We start from the raw sequence: 15538 nt of genomic DNA, 5'->3' as shown, positions 1-15538 counted from the left end.
ATATATATATATATATATATATATATATATATATATCCATAATGTAGGCTGCTTTCAATTATTAATAATTATGGCAACCGGTGTGCTGTAACAAATTGAATACTGTGTGAAATGTAATCACTGTATAAAATTTTTTTTTATAAAATAATAATAATAAAAAAAGGCAAATCAGCAAGCCCAATTTATCTGAAAATGAAAGTTAGAAGACAATAGTCATATTTTATGCACTCCTATAATGAAACCTGATAGAGCCATGTCATGGCATGGTTATGTTTTGTCTTTGAGGATGATTAAGTTGACGTGTTTTCTGTTTCCATTGGTTCATGTGTTTCCTCCTTGTGTTTAGTTTTGTTTCTCTGGTGATTTTTCTTAGTGCTCCTGAGTGTGTTTGGTTTCATAATGATATTGACTGCTGCAATTATACCTGCATCTTGCCTTTTGTGAACCACTGCCGGACATGAGGTCTCTGAGGAAAAGTTATTTGTTTATCTGTACACACCTTGTAATAGAAAATTACAGCTATTCGAGTCATGTCACATTTACCACAATTAGTATCACTTTCTCTGAAACTGAATCAATCAAGAGATGTACCGTGTACTGGATTATAGTGTGAAAAGAAAAGCAATCCAACAACTTTGAGAAGTGCGTAGTGTATGAGTGGCATTAGTAATAGCACCCCATTTAACAAAAACACAACATGAATAGTTAATATGTGATAAGGAATCACTATAACAAGGCACAACATGTCATTTAGAAATAGAAAATTAGCTGATATGTAATCATATGGGAGAACAACAGACCAGTAAAACATTTTTTTTAAAAATATTTATTTGAATGACAATTTTGTTGAGTTGAATTTTTTTATTATCAGACGAGTATCGCATGGGATATTGTTCTTCTGAAATTATGTCTGTGAATTTGTAAACAGTATGGATCATATGCAATGTCCATGTCACACAAAATGTATTATTATTATTATTATCATTATTAATAGTAGTAGTAGTACTAGTATTTAATGTACATACACTGTAACAAATTGCTGTAAAAATTACATTAATATTTTACAGCAGCAGGCTGTTTTTCTAATAATACAGCATATTGCTGTAAACTGCAATGCATTCTGGGGTTGCATGACATTTGACGCAAATGTAAAGCATATTGCTGTAAATTTCAAATCTACAGAGGTTGGATCTTCAGCGGTCGACATTCGGGAGCGGAAAGAGGATTGATTCACAACTGGTAAGTGACTTATTTCAGTTTTTTATTTTTCATGTTTGGTAACTGTAGTAGTATATGAAGGTATTTACATTCGCGGTTCATATTGGTAACCCCGGATTCACGCATCCTCTGTCCGTGGGGCGCGAGGGAGACTTGAGCGGGGTTTCGGGAGCGTGGGCTCGGTAGGATTTCACACATTACCCGGCCTCATAGCGGCTATGGGCAGAAAATCTCTGGGTTCCTAAGAATTACATGCTTCAGTGACAATGGTTTATATTCACGGTAACCACGTGTTGATCAGCACACTTTGTCGTGATTATTTTAAATTGAATTTGCAGTAATCTGTTAACACGGCGCCGAAATAAAAGCGCGTGTTAAAGTCTCGCGACTCGCGGTCAGCGGCAGCCCGCTCACAGAGGATGTGTGTGCCGTGCTGAACGGTGCTGTTAACTTAACTAGCGAGATGTATACTTGAGGACCTTTGCTAATTTTCGTATTGTTTGTTTGTAAGGCCTCTTTTTAACTTGGTTTAAAAGAATGAGTTAATCCAGCCCAACTTCCTGTCTGGCCTTGCCACTCTGTTCGCAGCTGTTACGGGGAAACTGAGACGAGAAACGTGCGGATCCATGTGCAAAGCTTTATTCTAAAACATAGTCAAAACAGGCAAGGGTCGGACAATTGCAAACAGGTATATAGAGAGCAAGACTGAAGAGTAAGCCGAAACACAGGCGATGGTCCAGGCGACGAATAAACAGTATCCGAACAGGGCAAGACGAGACAGGCAATATACTTCAGGGCAGGCAGAGATCATACAGAAACGAGATATACAGGCTAGGATCAAGACACGAATGACTAAGGCAATAAACAGGATTAAACTAGACTTTGACTCAGAACTAGAAACTCAAACTAGGACCGGGAACAGACATATACCTAAAAATTGAACTCATTGATAGAAACTGGATAAACAAACTGCTCATATTCAGACTCCTTGGCTGGAACTGGACAGACAGATAGTTCATTAACAGACACTGGCCTGATAGAAAGTTCACATTCAGTCATATCGCTTGAAATTGAACAGACAGATGGCTCATTCACAGGCTTATTGGTTGAAACTGGACACACAGATAGCTCAGAATCAAACTCGTAGTTTGAAACTGGATAGACAGACAGCTCACAAGTGGTCTCTGGGGTCATGACAGAGTTAACAGTGCATACAAAATGTTAATTTACGGCTTTCTTAGCCGCAACAGGCAGGGTTGAGAGTTCATAGGCAGCCTCCTCGGCTGGGTCAGAACAGGACAAAAGCTCATAATTGGCCTCCATAGCTGATTTAGAACAAGGCAATAGCTCATTAGCGTTCTCCTTAGCCGTGACAGGACTGGCAGAGAGTTCACAGACGGCCTCCATAGCCGTGACAGGACAGGCAGAGAGTTCACAGACGGCCTCCATAGCCGTGACAGGACAGGCAGAGAGTTGATAAATAGATACCACTGACACCTCTGGAGGTTCTGCAGCGGTTGCCGCCACCTCTGGACGTACTACATCAGTATCATAAGGAAACAGGGAGAGTTCTTTACTGGGCGCCACCACCATGCAAGAAGCTGAAGCAAGCGCTGCCGCCTCGGGAGAAACGGTCTCAAACCTGTGACTTGACTTGACTCATAAAGATCAGCTGTGGCTTGACTTGACTCAGGAAGATCACCTGTGACTTGACTTGACTCATGAAGATCAACTGTGACTTGACTTGACTCATGGATGACATGAGCAGGCTTTGACTTGGCAGACTTGACATGAGCAGGCTCTGGCTTGGCAGGCTTGACCTGAGCAGGCTCTAGAACAGCGGCCATGACGGGACAAGACTCTGGAACGGCGGCCATGTTGTAGAAAGTCTCTGATCTGGCGGCCATCTTGCAAACAGCCTCTGTGTCTCCTCAGCAACTTCCACAGTAAAAGAGGAGCCGACAGATAACAGAGCATAGTCCAAAAACTCAATCAACAATGAATGGGGACCCTCATGGATTAGTTTAGACTTAAGAGGTTCATTAATGCCAGCACAAAAAAAAATCCATTAATACACAATCATGGAGATTTGAACAATGAGCGGTGGCTAAAAATTATTGAGTATAGCTTTCCAGTGATCGTATGCCTTGTTTAAGGGTTAATAGTAATATTGTAGTGTCCATACCTAGCCATTGTCCATTTCCATTTGAAAAGCTGCTGGATACTGGTGGGGCCAAGTATTCTCTTACGGGGCAACTGAGACGAGACACGTGCGGATCCATGTGCAAAACTTTATTCTAAAACATAGTCAAAACAGGCAAGGGTCGGACAATGGCAAACAGGTATATAGAGAGCAAGACTGAAGAGTAATCCGAAACACAGGCGATGGTCCAGGCGAGGAATAAACAGTATCCGAACAGGGCGAGACGAGAGGGGTAATCCAAGACAAGCGATATACTTCAGGGCAGGCAGAGATCATACAGAAACGAGATATACAGGCTAGTAGTGATGTTACATATGACACTGAAGCTTCAAAGCGCATATCGGGTAAGCAGCGCAATTTCTCACGAAGCTCTGTGCCGGAGCACGTATTGTTTTCAGAGAATCACGTGATCAGCAGAAAATGAAGCCTCACTATCTGTCCAATCACGTGCGCGTGTCAGAATGTACGAAACCCCAGATCTTACTTTACGAGTAAGTTTTCATTCAGACTTATTCAATTACATTTTTAAATACCCAGCCATACAAGTAATATGAAGAATAAAAACTATTTCAGAAAAAAAAAATATTTGGCATATGCAATTCATATGTGTACAATATTCTTCTATTACATCATATTGATATTCATATTGGCATTTAATGCCACAGTTTAATGGGTAAATTATTTTATCAGAGAGAGAATTTTAACAAACACACACACACTATTTTCACAGGCTTTTGGCTCCTGTATTTTTTATTGTATCTGTCATTCCTCTGTCTGTTTCTGACTGTATTATTATGTTTTGTAATATATCTTATATATTGTCCTCTTTGTTCTTTTTAATATTTCTAGCCACCCTTTGCATCCTGGGATGGAACAGCATCTGGAGCTGAACTGTTCTCCTTTGTTTGATCCGAAGTTTTGTTGGACTCACTTGGGGCCTTGTTGTTTGGGCATGTTGGACTGCTCATGAAGTGGTGAAAATTAATCGGTCTTTGTGGTTTTTAGAAATGTTTAATTATGACCGTGTTGGTTAACTTGTGGTTTTAAAGTTATGCATGGTAATATGTTTCAAGTAATTTAATATTATTGAATTTCATGTCCAATTTATTTTGGAATTCAAAGTATTACTAAATACACTGTTTTATGAAATTTCTTTCATGCAATTTTAAAAGTTATATATTAAATGCATTTTGACCTGTTTAAGAAGTGTCATTTTTTTTTTTTTTTTGTGAAATAATAGGGTGAATTAATGTATGCATCATACAACACTGTATGCAGTTAAATTATGTTCAAAGCTTATGCAGTTAATGAATAGTTTAAATTTAAAATTGACCTGCTAGTCATTAATATCACAGCATACACACATTAAAGTAGTTTACTGTAAAAAGTAGTTATTTACTGCAATCAGGAAATACAGGGAAATGCTGTAAATTAAATTACAATTTTTTTAAATTAATTTTTTTTACAGTGTAAATACATGTAATGTAGCTTCTTGAGACACAATGGATATACAATATTTATACTGAATAAATATATATATATATATATATATATATATATATATAAGTATATAAAGCTGTCTGGAAAAGTTTATAAAGCCGTTTTTATGGCTCAAGCACATTATGGAAACCACAACCAGAGACATATTATTCAAATTAAGATATTTTGGTATAGTGCCTATACTATCTACCTTCCTAATCTATCCAAAATCTCTCCAAAGTTAAAGTATTTGTGTTTATGTATTCATATAGGTTTTATTCTGAAAATGTATTCAGTGTCAAAATATAGAAAACAAGGGGAAAAAATCAATCAGAACTGTATATCTCATGAAGTTAGACACAACATATCTCACTACACTCCAGACCTTATTATATAATTAATGACCCGTCTGCTTTACAATAATAATAAACCACATTGAATTAATTGTACTGACACATAAAGAGCATCTACCCAGAACGCTCCAAATCATCAACAAGGAAGTGCTCATGTATTTTAAGACTTTGGTAAAGTTTCTCTTTCAGTTTAGCTGTCTTCAGGAAACCCAGAAGCTCTCTCATTTGATCATGGGTTGTTTCTGATTTTAAGATGATTCTGTATTTTTCATTGCCAATCAGAGGTTTCATGTCGTCTGCAATGGGCTTCACCAGTGAGACCCGTTGGATCAACTCTGTCCTGTGTTTCTCCACAAACTCAGCGCCTGCATGGATGAACAAAATGTTGCCTTCATGAAAAGTCACTAAGCAGTATACTTTATGAAGGATCTGTGTAGAAACAACCTGATCTATTTTCATAAATTATAATCACCTTTACCATTTTTGCAGCTTTCTTGTTTCTGTGCTGTATCAGTCTCTACAGTCTCTGCTTCACCTGTGTAGAGACATCAGAAACTGCATATTGAAATGTATATGTAGGCATATATTACTCAGATAAACAACAGTTTTGGCCAAATTCTAGGAAAGCATTCAATGCATCCTTCATAAGGAAAGCAATACCAGAATGCCCCACGATCTCAGACGTTGTTTATAAATCAGTATTGATATTTAAATAACCGTTTTATTTTTCATAATATATCTATGAATGGATCTAGTGGCATGCATGCAGTATAACAAGGTTATATTTGGAGCATCTTTATCATATTAATGTATGGAGCTCTAAAAATGTGCTGTGTGTTTGACATAATAAATCCAAGATTGTTGAAATGTATTTAGTTTTTGATTCTTCTTTGATTATTGTTTGTTATCTTTTATTTAACATGCAGTATGATATTTTCTTGAATGAAAGTGTAGTACTGCTGATCAATCAGCATCAAGTTTCAAGTTCAAGAATTCATAATCCCCGTGTCCCAATATACATACTATCCTTCCTAAATAGTATGTGCGATTAAAGTAAGTGTGGTCCCGAGTATGTTGACAGGAGGGTGCCCAAAAGTCTTCTGCCAAATGTATATCAATGGGTCCTGCAGTCTATGCAAAGAGGCTTAAAAACTAGTTTGGTTCTCATTAACCTCGGATCAACAGGATCTTGCCCACAGTCTGAGAATGGGGGGTTGTGTCTGATTCTAGATCTGCGCAGCTTAATTGCATGTTGAAAACATAGAAGATCAAAGTTAACACTAAAGCTGATCGTGATTCAAATCAGGTCCAATGACTGGTTTGTCACAATAGATCCTAAGGACATATACATACATCTGTCCACAACACAGAAAGTTCCTGCAATCGCTGCAGGTCATTTGCATAAAAATGTGCATCACTTCTGACCGGCGCATGCAAGCCGTGTGAGACACTTTTTTTTTTTTATGGATGGGCGCATTTTAATTAAGTGTTTTTGGACTGATGCATGCAACACCCACTGAGTGCCATTAAACAGCTTGAAAGATCAAAAACAATGTTTAATATAACTCCGACTGGATTCGTCTGAAAGAAGAAAGTTATATACACCTAGGATGACTTGAGGGTGAGTCATTTATGTGCTAATTTTCATTTTTGGGTGAACTAACCCTTTAAGACTGTGAACTCAATGCGAACAGACAAGCGTATTTCATAAAGATCGTATCAGTCACTCAGTTTTTTTTCTTTTAATAATGTTAAAAAGCTTTAACATTAGAAGATTAGATGATAAACTTGTCCATTTCATTGGGAGAGTAGTGCACTTCTGTGCTTCTGAATGGCTGTGATATTTGAGTGATTCTGTCGCGTCGCGGTGTCGTGTCACGTCTGGTGTGGACAGACAAATTGCTTGTCGCTGGAATCTTGTCGCATCGTGTCTGGTTAGGACTGTGCTCACAGCCTTACACTAGTACCTGTCGATATGGCGGAGTTGGTAATAGCATTCCCATAGCATTGTAACTTATACTCAGAAATACAGCACTATCATATAAATATATCTCTTCAACCTTGCAATGGGTTAAAGTGGAATATCCGTGACCACTTGGAATCTGCTATGGAGCTGATTCATTATAGCATTGAAAAATGCTATCAAACCTGCTGCTTGTTTGGCACTCCAACAGAAGAATGACTTATGTGCTTTTTAAAGCTTGAAAATTGTGTTTTAAGGAGTTTTAATGGACAAAAATTAAGATAGAACTTTAAATTTAATTTGTGGGTGAACTAACCCTGCTTGAGCTTGGGAAATCCATCTGCATATAACACGGTATAACAGTAACACTAGTTCAGAAGCTCAGTGTAATTTTGTTTTCTCAAATGTTTTTACAAATTTCACCAAATAAAGGACGATATACTCAAGCACACAGCCAAACTGACTCTAAATTACAAAGAAAAGAAAAGAATGAAGCACTGCACACTACACATACCCACTGAAGAAACTCTCTGGCTGTAATCATCTGAAAGAAACACACATATCTGAATTATTTAAATGTCAGAACATAGGTGTGAGAACCTACTACTTTGCACATATGGTCCGTGCCCCATAACAATGAAGCTCATAACAAATGTTACCTTGACGTATTTTGGCATCCCATACACCTTCATCGTGATGTTGTGGCATCAGCTGAAGGTGAAAGTCCTTTGGTGAATCAATGAATACTTCAAAGAAGTCTGGTTTTATGGGCTTGTACTTGAGCTCTAACTGCTAATGGAGAGAAAGGAAAGGGCTAGAATGGTTTGTTGAGGGTAAGAGTGCTGGATTGGGGTTTTGTGTTTGGGCAGTGAGGTAGGAGGGTTTATGGACTTAGATTTACAGGTTTAAAGTTTGAACAGATTTTAATACTGTTGTACACTGTGTATATTCACGTGGTCGGGTAAATTGGTGTGTGTCATTTTGACCTTTGTAGGTTGCATTTGTGCATTTGTTTCTGAAAAGAGGAAGCCTTAATAACAAATGCAGCTAACAAATGCGACCTTCAGAGGGTGAAACCTTAAAATGAGACAGCAATTGACTAGATCACCTGGAAATACAGCGTACTGCAATTTGAGGAACATTGTTAAGGTAAATAAGCCACATGTATGTAATATTTTGTAATATTTTAAAATATTTACTTTGGGTTGAACTTCAAATTTGCATTCAGATTCCTTATTTTCATTCAGCGTCCTCAGTGAATACCAAGTCTTCGTCTGAAGCGAGGATACGGGCCCTGGCTTTGAGATGAGTCTAGTCTTGCTTTTAATCTCATTGTTTTCAACAGCCTACAGAAAATAAATGTCACACATTTTTTCCCCCCTTCCATAAAGCCAAGACATTGAGCAGGTGTTTCACTGTTCATTTCGATATCACTTACCTCTATCATTTTTTTCTCACTTGGAATCAAGTACACATGAAGTGTCAGGAATGATTTCTGAGTTTCATAGATAAATGTTTCGCAGTGATAATTCACAGAGAAGCCGCTCCTCAAAAGAACACCTTTCGGGGAGAAGGAGTGGTTCAGAAGTTTGGCATGGAATCTAGTTATCGTGCATTTCTCAAATGAAATCCCACTGTCTTCAACATGAACAACCCTCACTTCATCGTTAATGGAAGATCCACCTGCAACATATTAAATTAGCTGATGATGATCAGATGCAAAAGAAACAAGTACTGATTGCATTTTTTATTTTAAAGGGGTCATGAATTAAAATGTTACCTTATCGGGCCTTTATAGGCTACTATATAAACTCACTGTGAGTTTCCGAACTCAAAACTTCCAGGTTTTTAATATGTAATAGAGATGAATACATCAGCACAAAACTGCCTGTTTAGACACAGATCAATGTTGTTTGTTTGTGTTTGTTTGCTTGCTTTGTTTACTCTTCGTAGAATGGAAATAATTTGTCATTTATATTTTGTTCAAATTATATATAGAAAGCATGCAAAACCACTCCCTTTATAATCGTCTGAGCTGTCTATCACACAGCGCACTGTCTACACTCCTTAATCAATCCCTTATAAACATTGTGTGTGTGCACTCAAATTAAGTTGCAATTAGATCATTTGTGCACTCAAAAGACATTAGGCAACAATCAGCCTAGATCTAAATATAATGCTAAAACACTTTTCATGATTAGTTAATCAAAAGTGTAGTACTTACTTTATATGCAAAGATGTAAGCAAGGTAGAAAACGGCCTTTGATTTCTAATTTGTGACAGGTTTTGTGAAAAAAATTGTAAAAACAATGAATCCATGACCCCATTAAAATGTGTACAAAATTTGGGGAAAATTACCTAAACACAGAAAGTGGGGCAGATAGACTGCCTTTAGTTTTCCTGAGATGATGGCGATATCCATCAAGGGGCCGCACGGTGTAAAATGCTGCATTTCTAGAAAATCAATTACACACTCCCAGTCACAGATGTGATACTCAAGCTGAACAGAACGGGAGCATTCAATACGAAGACCAGTCCTGCTGCATTCATAATGGCCTGGTTTAAGCTTTAGTCTGTTGGACAGAGATTCATTTAGGATTACAGTTGCTGTATATAACATATGAAAATGTACAATAAATAAAAGCGATATAGTACCTGTACTTCATCTGTGCACCCTCTGAGATCACAAAGGGTTTAATCAGGTCCCATTCAGCGTAGTCCTGGAACTGGATACATATTTGTTTCCATGTAACCAAACCATTTCACCCAAACAATAGCAAATGTATCAGAAATGTGGCTTTAAAAGCAGGTTGAATGAAATGAATCAGCTAAACTGCTCTTGACTTACCCTGACATCGGCACAAGTTTGACATTGTCTTTTTGATGCTTGAGAGGATAAAAAGAAAGAAAATCAGCCATTGATAAACTGCCAACATAAGACCAAATATGACATTCTGCATTTGAATACATTGGGGGGAGTGGTGGTTTCCATGTAGCTTCCCCAGGTTTGGACTGCTTGTATGACTTGCTTTTTCAATTTTGAATGAAACCATACCTGTATTAATGCCCATTTTATGGCACACTCTTCTGAAGTTATTAAACATCAGTAGGACTGCAGGAGATTCTCTGTGGTGTTTTGTTTGGTATTTAATGAGTTCCATCATCTGTTGATCATGCTGAATCACATCTGTGAGAAAAAAATAAAATAAAAATAGAACAACTATCTTGTGTATCTTGTGTGCGTGTGTGTGTGTGTGTGAGTGTGCGTGTGGTGTGTGTGTGTGTGAGTGAGTGAGTGCGTGTGTGAGACAGAGAGAGAGAGAGAGAGAGAGAGAGAGAGAGAGAGAGAGAGAGAGAGAAGGCAGTTTCAAAGTGGATTGTTTTCTCCAAAAGTGCTCACCAAGTCTTTCGGTATCACTGAGATCTCCTTCTCTGGCCGTACCTGAAACACCCAGATATTCATCTGTTCATTCAGTTTCCACATTCACAGTAGCTGCCACTGTCCATCAAACTAGTACAAACTTTCCACTTGTGTACCTTCTTTATAAGACAAGAATAATAGAAATAGACTTACTCTGGGAACGACATGGCTGGACAACATCAGAATCATTGTCCCGTTGCTGTATTATTCTCTTTATCAATTCTATTCCTGATTCCAAAGTAGTGGGTATAGATGAGACATATAATGACTGATCTTCAGTTTCCTCGGAGAGCTTTTGGATTTGTTCTACCGCAGTCCTTATAATTTTTTTGGGGCCTTTTTCACTTGATATGACAAAGAGCAAAATCAAATCTCATGGTTTTGGTCAATATTTGGTTCCGAAGGAGGATTGGCTAATAACAGTTAAAATCAGGTACATACTGTATATAAAACACTGACTGCTACCTTTTTGTGTTGTAAAGACGACACAGCTCCTGTATTTGTTCTGCATATGTACTCAACAGTTGTTCCAATTCTTCACAGCTTTTGATATCTTCACATAAATATGAACAGAATGTAAACAATAAAGCTGGCAGTTTGTTTATTTATTTGTCATTCTTCATTCATCCTCTGTGTGGTCCACTTACAGTTTCAATACTAGTGTTCCTTCCTGAATCTTAAAAACCAACTGATATCCAAAGACTCATGAAGTTTGTTGTAAAAAGGACTTATGAAGGAAGTGTGTGAGAAAGTTTGAACAGCGGAGAATGGTGCTAGCAATGCTACAATGCATAACATTTAAATATATGTGTTGATCATGTGTGGAAAAAAAAGACCTGCTGTAATAGTGAGTTATGTGCTCATCAGTAATTCACTCAATAACTTAGATGCATAAAATAATGCCCCACAAGCACACAGTACTCAGGAGAAATGTTAAAGGCGTAGGTCAGCATGACATTTAATATCCAGTGAGAAATAAACATGTTTGACAAGAGTTGGTTTTATTAAGACTGGAGTCAGATCTGAATGTGAATGTGAGTTTGTGGTGGATCACATGTGCTGATCAGTCATGTAAAGTACTGCAGATCATGTACTAAGAAAGTAAACAAAGGGATTTTTCATATGCAGTTTCATGTTGATGTTATTCTACACTCACTTGCAGGTTTTGCCATCTTTTCATCAAGCGGATTCGGCCGGGTTTGGCAAATACTTCAGACTGGTGTGAGACGCAAAGCTGTCAACGAGATTCAAATTCCAGACACAAAACAACGCTTCAATGTAAAACACAAAACATGCATGGATAACTTACTTTATTGGCTCATCCTGTGCTTGATCCTCAAGTGTCTTTGTCAGTGGAAACTAGATTTTAACACGCAGAACAAACTGAAAGCAAAATGAAAACTCGACCGGTCCAACCTGTTCAAGGTGCACAGCTGTCTGTTATTTCAGTCTTCAAAGGTTCAAAGGTCCATGCAAATTCTCTATAAGGCCATCTTTTTTTTTCTGTCCACATGAGGGCAGTATTAAACCAGAAGCTCTGACAGCCTGCAGCTCAAACAAAGAGCTTTAACACACATATAGTAGTGGCCAAAAGGGATGTCCATCCTAGGCCATTTTCACCAAAACCCACATGATAGCATTTCATAATATAGCTAATCTCTGTGATTTATTGCATTATAGGCTGAGAGTAAAGAGTGCAAGCTTGGTAAGAGCGCTTTGACAAAAATGACGTTTCATTGCATCATGACAGATGAAACAATTGAAACGTGGAACATGTGCATTCGTTTAACACTACAGGTTCTTCTTCACAACATGCATAGAAAATATTCAATAAATATTTAATTAAAAAATACATTTTAAAATATATTTACATGCAACTTTTTTTTCATGCAACTTATTTTTTTTTTCAAGCCCGAATAAATATATTATTACCATAAATTCTAAGTATATGCATTTTATATTATCACATCATTTAATTGTGCACTTTATCTGAGAGCGGGGCAAAGAACTGACTCACACAGATCTGTATAGGTTAGCAAATATATTTTAATATAGAATATAATATTTATATATTTATTTAAGCACAATGACAAAACGGCATCATTTCGGTTCAGCCTAATTCACTCCAAGAGAGAAGCCACATCTGCAGGCATATTTAACAAACATAATTCCATACTAAGTGTCTATCACTTTGTTGCTGCAACGTAAGACAAAAGATAGAAAGAAAGCAAAAATAATTACTGAAGAAATGCTAACAGCAATCCGCCTGTGGAGGTTTAACGATTAATGAGACTCAAACATCAGCGATCTGCAAAGCGGTTCAAGCCAACATGTCTTATGAAACGACTTAGAAAAATAAAAAAGAGCATCACATCAATAAATAAATATGCAATGACCAAAAAATGCAAAAACAAAGTCCTTCAGCTAAGACCGACCACTTCAGTATCTATTTTCTACCCGACTTCATCACAGCACTGCATCTCCAGCCCAAACACTGCACACACAGCAGAACTAAACTCTTTTAAACTATATGTAAGCTTCTTATCATGAGAGTCATAAATGTCTGCATATTAAACTGTCTGTTTTAAGCTTTTGCACAAACACAAATCGAGTTGGCACTTCGTCGTGGCACGAGAGCACGCTTTAGTCCTCAATGTAAACATTACGAGAATAGCTCTAACAGCTCTTACACACACAATCATTTCACATGTGCTTCATAGTTTAGAATCTAATGTATTTTCGTGCTACGAATGTGCATTATATTATCCACATATGATACGTCTCTCTATTCGTCTTTCTTTTCGCCTTTCCATTTCTGCAACATCAACTTGTCTAAAACGTCTATCTTCAGTTATTCAACATTCTCTACATTTCCATCTGAATGGTTTAGGAATGTGAAGTCAAGAAATAAATAAAATAAAGTTCCACAATATGTTTGTATGTACAACTTAAGAACAAAACATCAGTCAGAACTTAAAAAAAAGAAAGAAAGACAGAAAATCATATTACGCAAAAGAAAATGAAGCCTATTTTTAGGTTTCTGAATCACAACATAATTTTCATGACAAATAAGCACATCCTCCCCCCCGATGCTATTATTATAAAGCAAAGAACCAAAATCAAGTCATGAAAACCCTAGACGTATCGTGTGTGTTTTACGATATCCAGGTGAAAATGGGGGTTTTAAATGTGCTTCACAAAGACAAAAATCGTAATATGCTTCATTTTCTTTATGCATTTTTTTCTTCTTATGACTATTCTGAAGTGGACAGGTTTTCAGCAGGATTTATTGTTGTGTTAATTTTTAATTCGGCTAGGTTCAGTGGTCCTTGTTTTGGACACGGTAGCTAAACGTAGGATAAAACACCTCTCGAGTCGTGTTTCTGTTACGCCAAAAGCGACAAATCTTCAGCATTACGAAGCTTTTGCAGCATTATCAAGGCTGATATGTTTTAATACCGTGACATCCAATTTGACAATCAAACGACATGATTATGCGTCTATGGCTTCAGCATCGCACTGTTTCGTGATACTTGCATCTAGTGGTTATTAACGACGTCGCAAACGTGTCTAGAGGAGACGCTCGTGCACAGTGCCCAATAATCTCTGCATAGAGGAAAAGAAGTGGCATTAAACTAGAGAAAGACATTGCAAAGATAATAATTCTTAATCCGTCGAGCTCCGCATCATTTCCTGCTGCAACAGGAAGTTCATCCGAATACGCCTTCGCAAAAGGAAACATGGAAAAGGCGAGCGATGATAATATGGCTTTACCGATGTTCTCCAGTGGAGGCGCTGTGTTTTAAAAATGCACCTGGTAAATTGATCTCAAGCGCAAAGCACAGTGCTTAACAGAGGCCTTTGACAGAGACGAATCTACCGATCATAGACTAACCGTACAGACATGCACACAATACGAGATCTAATGAAAACCACCGTGAATGACGTGAGCCCATCTGAAGCCCTTGGGTGCTGGTCTGGGGACGTTATAAAAGTCTACATCTGGTTGGTAAAACTAGCCTATAGAGAGCTGATCTAGAGTCAGGTATCACAGAGAACTCAGTCAGGACTGAGGATGCAAACAAACTAAACCAACCAGCTACTATTAAACTAAGAGAGAAACGAATCGATTCAAAAGCGATGATCGTTTGGCCGTGTGTTTGGAAAGGGAACATCACCACAGTCACAATGTCACACACCGCGAAATCCACAAGATGATATCTGTACACAATCGAGAAACATCGATACATCAACAACAACTACAACATAAAAAAACCACACAATAAATATAACAATGTACAATCTGTTTTTCGAAGGGATCGTTTGTGACTCGTCGGGACTTTTACACGCTAATCTTTGAGAAATTACAAAAATTAGCATTCTGTCATTTACTCGCCCTCGAATTTGTTTTATTATTTCTGGGAATGAAAAAGGAGAACTTCTGCATACAATGAAAGAGGATCGAGAGCCGGTCGAACGCATGCATTTTTAGTCCTCTGACGTCACACGAAAGCTGAAACAGACCAAAAATTACGTCTTTATACACCGAAAGTAATACACTCAAATCTGTTTCACATTTGCATACATTTAAAGATGATTAAGCGGCAAGATGCCAAGTTTGACGTCAGTAGCCGGGTTTCCATCCATAGTTGCGAATTTAAGTTATGCGCAACATTTAAATATCGCATAAAACATTTGCGAATAAGCACCGTTTCCATCCAACGAGTCAAAGAGAACAAAATCGTCACTTCCTGGTAGAACTGGCGCTAGGCTATACATCACTATGAAAAGTAGGAGAAACCCCTGAATATAATACTTTTCATAGGCTTATATAATAAATTACTTGCGCCTCAGAGTGAGCAGACGAAACACAATAAATGCGGTCATTGCTTTCGGAGGCG

General features: G+C 37.7%; 1 protein-coding gene across 2 annotated transcripts; it reads right to left on the bottom strand.

Annotated features, from left to right (window-relative positions):
* Positions 1–5005: 5005 nt before the first annotated feature.
* LOC107737485 (NACHT, LRR and PYD domains-containing protein 1b allele 3-like) lies at positions 5006–12051 on the bottom strand. Of its 2 annotated transcripts, none has more exons than XM_016548972.1 (15): positions 11947–12051; positions 11794–11853; positions 11103–11190; positions 10791–10981; positions 10617–10658; positions 10272–10403; positions 10065–10102; positions 9872–9942; positions 9575–9789; positions 8655–8899; positions 8416–8562; positions 7876–8008; positions 7731–7760; positions 5726–5788; positions 5006–5618 (listed from the first exon to the last, which is right to left on the bottom strand). In XM_016548972.1, the coding sequence occupies exons 2-15, from the start codon at positions 11807–11809 to the stop codon at positions 5368–5370; spliced, it is 1662 nt and encodes a 553-aa protein (XP_016404458.1). In that variant the 5' UTR covers positions 11810–11853; positions 11947–12051; the 3' UTR covers positions 5006–5367. The 2 variants fall into 2 exon arrangements, with proteins under 2 accessions (XP_016404458.1, XP_016404459.1); XM_016548973.1 differs by having other exon boundaries at positions 5732–5788.
* Between the last annotated feature and the right edge of the window lie 3487 nt (positions 12052–15538).

This window comes from Sinocyclocheilus rhinocerous, unplaced genomic scaffold (assembly GCF_001515625.1).
Source record: "Sinocyclocheilus rhinocerous isolate Xijiao unplaced genomic scaffold, SAMN03320098_v1.1 scaffold2902, whole genome shotgun sequence".
NCBI lineage: Eukaryota > Metazoa > Chordata > Actinopteri > Cypriniformes > Cyprinidae > Sinocyclocheilus > Sinocyclocheilus rhinocerous.
The sequence above is the reverse complement of the archived record's forward strand: the minus strand, read 5'-3'. Positions and strand labels throughout refer to the sequence as shown.

What these genes read in the sequence shown, in the direction of transcription:
- LOC107737485 (XM_016548972.1), bottom strand. An exon ending in CGTCTTTACAACACAAAAAG is followed by an intron (nt 10,982 to 11,102) that starts GTAGCAGTCAGT and finishes TGTCATATCAAG; the next exon opens with TGAAAAAGGCCCCAAAAAAA. An exon ending in CAGTGATACCGAAAGACTTG is followed by an intron (nt 10,404 to 10,616) that starts GTGAGCACTTTT and finishes TTTTTCTCACAG; the next exon opens with ATGTGATTCAGCATGATCAA.